At 37.7% G+C, this 12,149-nt stretch overlaps 1 protein-coding gene across 7 annotated transcripts in view; it reads right to left on the bottom strand.

The window, feature by feature from the left end:
- Positions 1 to 12,149, bottom strand: part of CPT1A (carnitine palmitoyltransferase 1A) — a 40,495-nt gene that overhangs the window by 25,496 nt on the left and 2,850 nt on the right. For 5 of the 7 annotated variants that reach the window (XM_065635343.1, XM_065635348.1, XM_065635344.1 and 2 more), the window contains exons 2-5: positions 11,119 to 11,305; positions 2,358 to 2,512; positions 1,094 to 1,233; positions 544 to 715 (exon numbers count right to left, since the gene is read on the bottom strand). In XM_065635343.1, the coding sequence (XP_065491415.1) occupies positions 544 to 715; positions 1,094 to 1,233; positions 2,358 to 2,498 (453 nt within the window). In that variant the 5' untranslated portion in view covers positions 2,499 to 2,512; positions 11,119 to 11,305. Of the gene's footprint in view, positions 1 to 543; positions 716 to 1,093; positions 1,234 to 2,357; positions 2,513 to 6,362; positions 6,552 to 11,118; positions 11,306 to 11,893; positions 11,933 to 12,149 lie in introns of those variants that run through there. The other 2 variants (XM_065635346.1, XM_065635349.1) reach the window with 2 other exon arrangements.

Below are 12,149 nucleotides of genomic sequence, written 5' to 3'. Positions count from 1 at the left end.
ACTTCCTGGGGAGGACAAGATTCATTGGTATTGCAGCCCAAGCTCTTTAAGCTGTACCTGTATGCAGAGAAACAGTACGTATTTGTGTCAGACCATCCCAAGGCACTGGCAATTTTAGAAGTTATTCTTGAAGTCTTTATTCTTCTTTCTACAAGGCCATCCTGAATAGTTTAATTATAGCGTCAGAAGGATGACAGTAATTAGTAGAAGTACAGGGTGTTTCAAAAAAGATGGAACCAATTTTGAATCACTATCTCTCTGCCGCCATGAACTGCCAATGAACAAAACTCTTACCACTTGAAAGGGTGGGTAACCCTTTACGGTAAACCATCTGTAAATTTTTGTCTTTGTAACATGTTGCCATCGTGAAATATACTGCTGTGAAATTGGGTCCATCTTTTTGAAACGCCCTGTATCTACCTAACAGCATCCTGTCCCATGACACAGAAAACACAAGCAAGGAAAAACCTACAAAAATTTCTCTTTTAGGGCTTTGAATACAGATCAGACACAGGATGAAACAGGAAGACAATATATCCTTACCATCCAAACCCTGGTGCCTGCAGAAAGTTTGCCGTGTTCAGTGAATATCCAACCATGATAGGAAAGCAGCATTTTTAGAGAGTAGCGCATTGTGACAATAAGGGCAACCCAAAGCCCTGTGCCAAAAAGTAGTCCGCTCACGATGTTCTGTGTTTGGTTTGACATACAGCCTCTATTCAAAACAAAAGCCAGCATGGGCCAGTTAACGTCAGTTTAAGTTCTAAAGAGAACCTAATATTGCAAACCAAAGTCTAGTGGTACTACGGGCAGCCATTATACAAGCTTCATGCCTGTTTAACCCTTTTTCATGAACTCCTTTCCAAACACCCTCTCATGCAGCAAGATCGAAAGCCCCAGAAGTTGCCAAATATTCAGAAAACAACGTATTAATACTGGTATAACAACCTACCTATTCCACACTCTCATACATTTGCTTACTGGGCTTACTCTGTCACAAACCTACCGCTCAAAAACTGATACACTTTAACAGGATTAGCTACAAATAAAACTGAGTTCCTTAAGAGGAACTGTAACTTTGCAATCTACTTACGTTGTATCAAGCGTTCGGTTGATTTTTGCTATTATTCCTAGAGAAGGATCGATTTTGGCATACATTGTTGACATCACACCCACAACTACAATAAGCCAGCTAGATGGGCTAGCAGGATAAACGCCAGTGATAATTCCATTCTGGAAAGAAAAGCCTTCACATAATTTTTTCATACCAAAGTGGTTGACTTCATATTACCATGGAACGAAACAAAAATCAACACAGTTAAGTAATTTAGTTTTAAACAAGAAGTTCAGATTATCCGACATTTTCTTACATAAGCTTAATTCAGGAGTAGGGAATGGATTTAGTCAAGTTCAATTGTTACAGAAAGTTGTCACAACGATATAAAGAATTAAAGGAACTTTTAAGTTCTTTTGTAGACAACATTGATCCTGCTGCAAGTCTTACTAAAAATACTGAAATTAGCAAACAACTTTGGAATAAACAACAATTCAATAATTCCCACTTCCACTGAGTTAGGCCTCTCTTAAATGAATACATGGCAAAAACATTCTACTGAACAAGACACTGAGAACCAGAATGACGGGCATTTTTATATCATTTAAACAGTCCTTCTCAGAGCTTTATAAGATTTTATTAAGACTACTGTTAAAAATATCTTTTTGAAAGAGATTTTGAAGATAGCCTGTAGCTTATCTACTTTGCTACTAATAAAATAGATTCTTAGCATCTATGATCCCATGAACAAAACAATAAATTCACAACAATCTCTGTTAAATACCTCATCAGAAACATTACTACTTAGCATAACTCATACAAGATAGATGCTTAGGTAACTTTTTGAAAACAGCAAACATTCTCCTTAATTTGGAAATTTAATTTTGGCAAAGAATTAACAAAAACAAGTGTAGTCTCGTACCTCTAAGTGACGTGACACTAAAAATCACAATTAGTTACATCCAACTTATGCTAAAAGATTACATAATTACATGATGTATTATGACAAGAATGAAGTAAATTAAAGCTATTGTTAATTTCTAGATCTGTTTCATCATTCTTCCATAGAATAAATCAAAAACATGTATCCTTTCAGTCTTTACAGCATCACCCAGCCTACCTTCCTCAGTATCTCTTGTCTTCAACAAAACCCACACAACTCTTTCACAATAAGGAACTTTATTTGCCATGAAGGAAAAAAAAAAACAAAACAAAAACAAAAAAAAGTTTTGCCTAAACAGAAGTTCAATAAATCTATAAAACATTGAATAATCCTCAAATTTAGTGGACTTATTTAAAATACCTTGAATCTGATGAACTTTTTCTTCCACGAATGGACACCAGATAGGTAAATTTGTTTGAGTGCCTCATGGCTCATTCGCAGGTCAATCCCATCGGGAGTTACTGTAAACTGAAAAGCTACTGCTTGATGAGCTTCTGCCATTTTCAAAGAGAGTTCTGTCAAAAAGCAAAGTTAAAAAAATTATTTCCTTTTTCTTTAAAGGAACTAGGAGCTAATCCATTTCTAGCAAGATATCTTCTACACAGTAATTTTGGGAAATATTTCCAAGTATACCAAATTTACATACAGTACTTGTCTCTTTCTTATAGGCTATGCTTATAGTTGGAGAGTCCAATATGTTAATTAAGGTACCTGTTCTAACAGCAATAGCTGAAAGTGGAAGCAGAACACTCTCATGTAATGTGGGCCTTTTGCGAGGACAACAGTAAGCTGATCATTGTGCATACGTGCAATATATAAAAATTCAGAGTAGAGCAGAAAATTAAGGCCGTAATATTTAGAAAAAGCATCTTGCAGGTACATAGCCTCTCACTCTGTAATAATAAAGGAGATTCAGAAAATGTGTTTTGTTTTTCATTTTGAAACAAAAGGTATTTAAAGCCTGCACCTCAGTTAGCAAAACAAAGCTGCTTCTGGCCATTATCTTCCTGTGAATTTATTTTCACTTCTTAATATCAAGCTGATTAGTAATTAACAGCAATAAGACACTACAGCCCCAACTATTCGCAGCTGAGGAAACCAAATCACAGCTGTCAGAAAAATGACCTTCACATAAACAAATCTGAAATGAAGATGAAATTTAATTGAACTGCAGCTCAGTTTAACTACCCAAATGAATATCAACAACAGTGGCAATATAGACAAAAGAACATCATAAGGGGCAGGCATAACAAGCCCAAATGAAAACCACCGGAAGTTAAAACAGAAATGTAAGGGTGATTCTGTTTACGTATTTATGTCTCAACTCTGAGGATACAGCCAATTTGAATTGAACTGTATGCTCTTATTTATCAGTTTATCTTCATAGCTACTTTCTTCCTGTAACCAGCTTTTCTATGTAAGTACCCTTCCTTGGAAGTTACCCCTACTCATCATTAATTCAGACTAATGTTGTTTGAGCATTTACGATCAGAACATAGATTTTTGCAGACAGGCTCTATGTATAACATTGAAATTGTCCAAACCACACATTCCTGACTTGTGATTCTGAAGTCTTTTGTCCACATTAATTTCTTAGCATACCAAAACTTCTGTGCATAATCCTAAAAACAACATCCTCTTAGAAGGCAGGTAGGTAGAGGAATACATAATCCCACATGTAGGTCAGGATTCAAGGGCAAGTTTTAATTTCACATTTTTACTGGTACAAAACACGTTATCAATAACAAGTGTTTTAAGGTGGCACTGGCATTTCTATTTAAGCAAAATTAAAAGAAAGTACAACTAACTACTTCATGCCTTTTGAATCCTAAAGGCTGAAATAGACGTTTCTTTTGCAAACCTGAAGCCTAGATTTTGTAATTGAACTTAAATTCTGGTAGATGTTCACCCCCCCTGTTGAAGAGAATACGAGGTCTAGCCAGTACAGTTCAGCTAGGCACGTCAAAAGCAGTTTATTATGACTAGTGCTGCTCCTCTTGTCTGTAAATGTTCTACTATGTCAAAGTCCTCTGGCACACAAAGAAGGAGTACAAAGGTGTGTGAGTAGACAACTAGGGAATATAAGCACTGGGAATGCTGCAGTAATAGTAGGCTTAGGAAACAAATACATAATATAGAAAGAGAAGGAGTATTAGGCAGAGATGAACAATACAAGTGCTGTTGTGTAGCATCTAGTAAGGTTGCTGACCAATAGGCAGTTATGGTTTGCAATATTTAAAGTGCCTATCCCCAGACCAGCCTGCAAGGATCAGCCTCTGCAATACAACTACTGGTACAGCGGCTGATGGCAATTCATAGATCTCCCAAATCTATCAGCCACTGCTCAAGTTATAGAGGCTGAGTTCTGGGTGAATCAGGCTTCTGGGTTTCCAGAAGGGTAGCTAAAGCTCACAGTGTCATACAGATAGTATGAAATCTGATCTATGCAGGTACAGTGTCTGATTCGGACAATAAAGAAACCAAATCAGTTTTGAACACCAGTTTCAAAACCTTTAAGACAAGCCCTGTATGCCCTAGTAACAACCGCAATTTGTCGTACTTAATGACTCCATCACTAACGACTGCTTATTCATAGGGCCCTTGCTGTAGACAAGTATCAGGAAGTCAAAATCAGCTGCCCATCCATTTATTTAAACTGTGCATCATCAGTTCAACATTGAGACCAAAACTGCAAGAGAGCAGTAAAACAGAGACAGGCAGCAGTAATACATATCATACCCTGCGGTGAATAAGGTTTGCAAAATGGGAAAGAACTCAAAGTTAAGAATTCATCATATGTTTAGCAGTGCTGTTCAGACTGGGATGGGGAAAAAAACTCAAAAAAACCACAAACAAAAAACTCAAACAACCACCAAAACAAAAACAACCCCCCACCAACCAAAGACACACACGGCAAAACCAACCATATTCCCATAGAACCAGGCACCTGAATTTATCTCAAGGCGGCCCAGCAAGTTCTCCAGTTCACTCATGGAATTTTGTATTCTGGAATGCCAGTGTCTTAAGCACCAGATCAACTATTTTCTATTACTCTTCAACTCCCCTGTGACTTCTCAGCCTGGGAACCTGTAACTACCCTCCTCTCTGTTTCTGAAGAGAAAGAATTTCAGGAATCCTTCCCTTTTTAGGCACATGTATTTCTACTGTCCAAGACAGAAACATATTATAAATAGCATTAATAATAAACAGTCAACATGATATTTTCATGAATTAAAACTTAGCAGGATAATAAAATTAAATAAGCCTCAATAAGGAAAATATTCCTTATTACCAAATGAAGAAATATTAATCCAGCAAGAATTAATCCTGAATCAAGCAAACAAGCCTTGAAAACAATGACAAGTCTAATTCTAGAACTGTATTACTTGACCCTAAGATGTGAAACAATCAAATGGCTTGTTTCTTTTCATGTCATTTTCATTTACTTAAGAAAACTGTAAGCCTTTAAGACTGTTCTGAATTATGATGCCTGAAGTCCAAAGACTTCCTGAAGTCTTTCTTTGAACGGCTATTTTCCTCCTTAAAGGCCAACTCAGTCACAAGCTGCTCTACACTTCCCCTCCTTTGCATTCCTCTGCTGTCACGTGCTTGCTAGCAAAGTAGGTAAAAGGGCACAGACCAGACGAGCATGCGTGAGACTTACAAATATCGACTTGCCAGCGTTAGTAAGGCAGCACCCACATCAGTCAGCTAACTAACACTGAAACAATAACTTCTTCTAACTTGACGCATTTTGGTCAGCAAAATATTTCCATACAGCGTATACTAATTAACCTAACTCCCAACAAAGAGCCATAAACAAGAGGTTTTTACTTTCTTAGCGATTTACCCAAGCCTTACTTAAATGGGGGGGGGGAGGGGGAAGGCACAATAATTTCTAAAAGTAATCTGAAATGGCTATTTCATTATTTTCAATATTCTCTCATAATGTTAGTGTCTCTTAAAAGACCTACTTGCCCCTTAAAACTTGGTTTCTTTTTTTCCTTTTTTTTCTTCTAATTAAAGGAGAAAGCCTCTTATTCCTTGCTCTTTTCTGGTTTTACTTCAATTCAGACATGCTGCAACAGCTGCAGATGTTTCTCCTCTTCCCTTTTCATATGTCTGCTTGAGCCAATCAAAACTTACCACCTTTTTTTCCATTGTTATAAAGAAATACAGCTAGGTTGGACATCACTTTTAAGTCAAGAAAACACACAACACACTAGAAGGCTCTAACCCCTGATGGTCTGAAAAACTATGCTGCTATGCCTACTATACATAAAGCCTCCTCAGACTGCTGGTTTTGCAATTTCAGGATATTTACACTGCTAAGACCAAGGTTCAAATTGCAGACTGCTCACAGACCTTATGATTTCAGGTTGCAGACACTGAATGAACTCTGTTTTAGGGCTTATAGGCTCCTACAGCCACAGAAGGAGATGAGGACCTCAGGTCTGGAAAATTTGAAGCTAAAAGAGATCCCATGTACAGGATGTTTGCATTCAGTCAGTCATGCAAGAAGTCATTTGTGGTTGGTAATGTCTCTCTGAAGCACATAACACAACACCTAAAAGATAGCAAAAGAATTACCATGTGCATCTTAAAAAGCGCCAACCTATAATACAAACATTAAATGTATTATAATGCATTGCACAAAAAATCGTGAAGCAGTTACTTTTAGAAATGCTATTGAGATGAACCTTTATGTTGCTGTAGATTTCGTGAGCTGTATATGGATAAAATGATATTTCTAAAAAAAGTAAAGTCACCACCTCTACTTCATAAAAAGCAACTCATCTGCTTTTAAGGGGATATCCACGTATGACAGATGTACTTGTCCACAACACCATGCCACCTCTTATCTCAGAACTCAGCCACTTGCTTCCCATGCATTGCTTGGCTGATGCAATCCATATTTTCCCCATTTCCTGTCCCTCTTAGAATAGAGACAACCCTGCCATATCTCCTTGTGAGGACTCCAAACATCCCCTGTAAATTGTTTAAATGTAGTTTTCACATCTATAGCTCCTTTTCCTGCAAAGGAAGTAAGTTAACAAATGCAGAGCAAAACTGGAGAGAAGTCTTATTCACATGACCCAGAATAGCTAAAACCTTGGTAAAAGACTTAATTCTACGACTCTCACTTGCAAGCTACTTCAACAATTTAGTTTTATGCTCTCAAAGATTTTTTTGGCATCTGTTTATAGATTAGCTTTTATATACAGAGCATACACCTGTCAATAACCAGTTTCTCTGAGAACACTGCTACCTACCCCCTCAGACAGGTTTCATACTGTCAGAGCCCTCAAATAGACATCTTTGGCATCCAAACTACAGGCTGTGCATAGACAGTTGGCACACTTGCAAAACTGCATATCCCTCTGCTAAGAGCCAGAACATGCTGCATCTTGAAGTATGATGGCAGATCTGAATTTAAAAGAACCTGGAAAACCTGGAAGCCCCCGTAACTTCATGCAGATGGAAGGTACCAAAAATAAAGCAATGAGAAGCATCTTATGACAAAGGTAGTGTCTTCTGACTCCTGCTAAGTTCCTAGTAGCAAGTTTAAAAGTAAAAAAAAAACCCAAAACAACACAACAACAAAACCAAACCAAACGAAACAAAAAAAAACACACACAAAAAACAAACAAAACCAAAACCAAACCAAACCCCAACACCTTGAAGAATTCATTGTCCCTTTCTTAAAATAAACACACAACTTCAAAATTTTCCTTTCTTAGAATAAAATCACAACTTCAAAATTTAGCTTAGCATTCACGTTTCAAATAGGAATAGAGACTGGTAAGAGAAAAGAGCGATACTAAATAATTTACAATAACATTGTTTAAGGAAGTTTTCAGGATGGGTAGGAGAGAGAGACATCAGTTGAAAGTACATTAAACTCAATTTTAATTAGGAAACATACTTAGAACTATATAAGATTTCCATTTAAAGCTAGACACTTTGAACTCAGAGGGTCTTGGGAAACCATGCAAGTACCCCAATGTCTTTCTCTGTCCCCCAATCAGTTTATTTCAAATAGAAAAAGGAAAGGGGGGAATTCCATTTCCATCAACATGCTGAGCAATAAGAGTTACTGTTTGAATGTTACAAGCAGCCATACAGAACAGGAAAAAAATATGGAGCTCTCATAAGTTCTTAAACATTGAAAACATTGAAGAAGTTTTACCCAGTATTTTATTGTCCACACATCAGATGTCCCTTCAAGAGATTAGCTTGCTACAGCTATTGGAGGAAAACAGACAACCAAAAAACATGTTTTGACACTTTAGGACAGATCACTGAATTCTAAGAGTCTGTGGACAGACTTAATGAAATCAGAGCCAGTGTTAAAACACTAGAATACCTATGCTGTGTTTGTGCTAAGACAATGATCAAGTATTTTCTCTCACCTGTTTAAGTTGTTACTAGAGAAATTTGCATTTTTTACTCTCCCAGAAAGCCTAAACTATGAATGTATTTTGCTCTACACAAATCAATGAATAATTGTTTATGCCCAAATCTGTTGATTTCATACCAGATAGTAAACTAAAGGCAAGAGAATTTCAAACACTGAGATGTCCATCCAAGTCACTTCATGCATTATTCCAAGTTTCTCTTCAGATTTCTGTTATTGATGCTCCTGTCAGTCCAAGCATTCAGTACCGCCTACACAAAGTAATTCAGATTACTCTATGGCGGCTGACCACTTCTGGGCTCCCCAGTAAAAGAGAGAAATTAAACTACTGGAGAGAGTCCAGTGAAGAGCCACTAAGAGCACTAAGGGCTTGAAGCATCAATCCTATTTTTCATGCAGTTTTAACTGTATACCTAGCTGAGATGCTTTATGAGATGATTTTAAGGAGATTTTAATAATAGGTCTGCTTCAAAAAATAAACTTACTTTAGAACACTAAGGCCTGAACAAGAAACCCTGTGCTTCAGTTGCTTTCAATGAACAGAACACCTGGAACACCTGGGAAGTCAAATTGGTAGCAGCAGTCAAACATTCAAAAGGAGAAAGTTTTCAGCAATGGATAAAAATGTGCTGTTAGTTTGGAGGATAAAAACAGCTGGATTTTGCAGCAGAATTTTTACAGAGATTTTACAATGATCATCTGAATTTTTCAACATGATTCCAGTAACTTTTCCCTCACTAAAAAGCACCAGCGTGCCATTGTACAAGGTTTTTGAATATATCTTGGTATTTTAAACACCACTACAATGTCCAATGAGAGCCTGCAAATCTTAAGGCAGCAGGTAGACTTCTGGAGCTGACCTTAAGTGCCATGTGTACTGTAGTGATACAATGGGAAAAAGTACAAACTCCTAATAAAAAACAAGCCCTTGGAATTTAATGTTACCTATCTAGAGGAAACATTGACTGTTACTATCGGATTAAGTAAGCCTGATTACCAATTACTGAAGTCAAGTCACTTCTATTAAGTGTTTTCATGAGGTCTTCTATAAATGCAGTAGCTTCAGACACTAAAATATATGCTGTACAGCAGCATCCAGCACTCAGTAACTCAAGGGCCCATCTGCTCTTATGTGAGTGACTGCCTCCCCATCACCATCTGTTATAAAAAACAAAATTCTGCCCTAATGCTAGAGGGTCAATTAAGTAAGGCGGCTAACCAGAGAATGCAAAAAAATGCTTCTATTCATGTGCTCTTTTAATGCACAGCTGGACAAAGTTAAAACTAAAGCTACAGAAAAAGCATTCCGTTTAACAGAAATCCAAAGATCGAAGTTGTCCAGAGTTTTATGCCTTTCAAAGGAAATTCAGGTTTTGATCCATAAAATCTTCAGTAAGCAGCATGAAATATACAGCTCAAACATTTAGACATCTGACTAAAATACTGTTCAGTCTCTCTTGTATCTGTTTCTTGGATATTCTACTAGATAATGCCACCTTCTTGCAGTGCATACTACACTTTTGCAAAACCTAACAAGCTATCAAAGCCTCAGAGCAGAGAGCTTATTCATAGTTCATCTGATATTCTGCAAGGTGCTAACTTCTGAACTTACTGTAGAGATCAACCAGACACTGTTATTCACTTGAGAATTTATATTTCTAAACAGCTTCCTTGCATACTAACCTCCAATAATATCTAATCATGCTTCAGCATATATAAAGAGACATTGATACTTGCTGCTCTCAAGTCTTACCAAGAACTCAACCTACCTTACAATAATTAATCATATTCTACAGACACAAAATCATTAAGAGAAATCTGAGAGTAGTGAAGCCAAATCATTTCTGTGCAATAAATACTCATGCGGATTAAATTTACTCAACAGGGCTTCTCAGTTGAGCCTAATGACTATGCATAGAAAGAAAACAGAAACCAAAGAATCACCCTCCTTTAAAACTTGAATGAACATAGTATTCAACTAATTATCATTTGATCTGATGAAAACAAGGGTAAACTGACAGGTTCTCTCATGCCATTTTACTTGTGACTGACACACAGTAAAACTCGTTTAAGCCCCCTAAAAGCTGAATCTGTTGCTTATCTGGAAGTTCTCTCTCATAGGGGTCCCCAAAGTAAAATTTCTATGCCATGACTGAAGTGGTTTATGTCACTTGGAAAAAGACAGTTGCCTCTCCTCCAACAGCCACCATTTGACATGTCAGCATGTAAGGGTCAAATTCTTATCTTCAGTTATTGCAAATCATTGGCTCAAATACCTCCCACCCTCATACCTACAGCTGACAGCTGTGGTCATTTGGAACTGCAAATATCTTAGAGGATTTCTCACATTTGAAAAATTAACAAATGCTGTGGTGAAATCAAGGTGGAGAACTGAATACATGTATTTGCCCAGGTACAGCAACATTGGGACCCGCTGCAAACTTCACTCGCAGCAGACAGTTTGAAATGAAACAGTTAAGGAGTTTGCAGTAACTTGCTGTTCCACTGACAAACCTATCAGCTTGTGTCCTGTCCTCAGCAGTTTTCCAAGATCACCTGTGGGTGAATATTACCTACCCTCTGCACGTATCTCCTTTGGAATCTTGGGCCAATTTCTTTATTCACTCCCAGGTGGTAAACTGGAGCAACGGTCACAGGGAAGAGATAGTAACAAATAGACCAACAAATGAAATGTAAGCATACCTGAACAGCTGTCTTCCTTAAAAGCAGCCTTGAGATCTGTTTGTCGCACAGAAATCTTCTGTCCCTCAAGCTCAGCTCAGCTGGGATCTTGAACAGGTTAGGACACACCAAGAGGCAGATTCATTCCAGTGCTGCTAGCTCCTAATAGACATTACACTGCAGCAATGGCGAACAGCCAGTTGTAGCCCTGTAACAAAAAGTGAAGAAAAACAGTTTGAGCTTTGATTCACGTACAGCTTTCAACCGCTCAGAGGGATTGGACCAGACTGGAACCATTTTAGAAAAACTGATGGCAACAGAGAGAATCATCACAAACAGCATTTCTGAAACACTGTTTTCCATTACACTGGATGAACGTATCATCTGGATCAATCTGTCTTCATTTAAGAGGTCTGAGATGCTGACGAACTGTGGAGGGAAAGAAAGTTCACCTGCTACCCACTCAGTCATTTCTGAGGGCTCAAACTAGTGATGGCTAGCAAGGTGATCTCAGGGGCTAGACTCCAACCCTAGTTTCAGCTTTCAGTTTAAGATATGCAAGTGTTTGCCTTCAGGCTTTAAACTCCCATTACAGCCAACAACAGCAACAACAAAAACAAACAAACAAACCACAAACACACCCGGACATGCTCCACAACTGTAATTAAAACAGAAACCACTACAACTGTCATATTATTACTGTTTTTTTCCCCATACAGCCTAGGACATACTCTACTGTTCCTAGACGTTTTAATTATTCTAGTCTCTATCGCAATACACATTATATTATACACACCCCAGCAAGCTGCTTCCTCTGACCTTCTACAACTTCAGAATAATCTTGCTGAGTAAGAGATAAGCATACAAAATTAAAACACTGCACTGTTATAATACCATGCAGAAACCTCCCCCACCCCCAAAAAATTAGGCTCTAGAATCTGGGTATTTCTTTTTAGTACTGCTGTAAAAGACATACCTAGGCATTTAGATTATATAAGTTTTATGCCTTCTCTCTCCCTTTCCACTAATGAGCTTCTGTGCTCATACAGTAA

The sequence above is a fragment of the Caloenas nicobarica genome, chromosome 5, assembly GCF_036013445.1.
Source record: "Caloenas nicobarica isolate bCalNic1 chromosome 5, bCalNic1.hap1, whole genome shotgun sequence".
Classification (NCBI taxonomy): Eukaryota; Metazoa; Chordata; class Aves; order Columbiformes; family Columbidae; genus Caloenas; species Caloenas nicobarica.
This window is presented reverse-complemented; position numbering and strand designations above follow the sequence as displayed.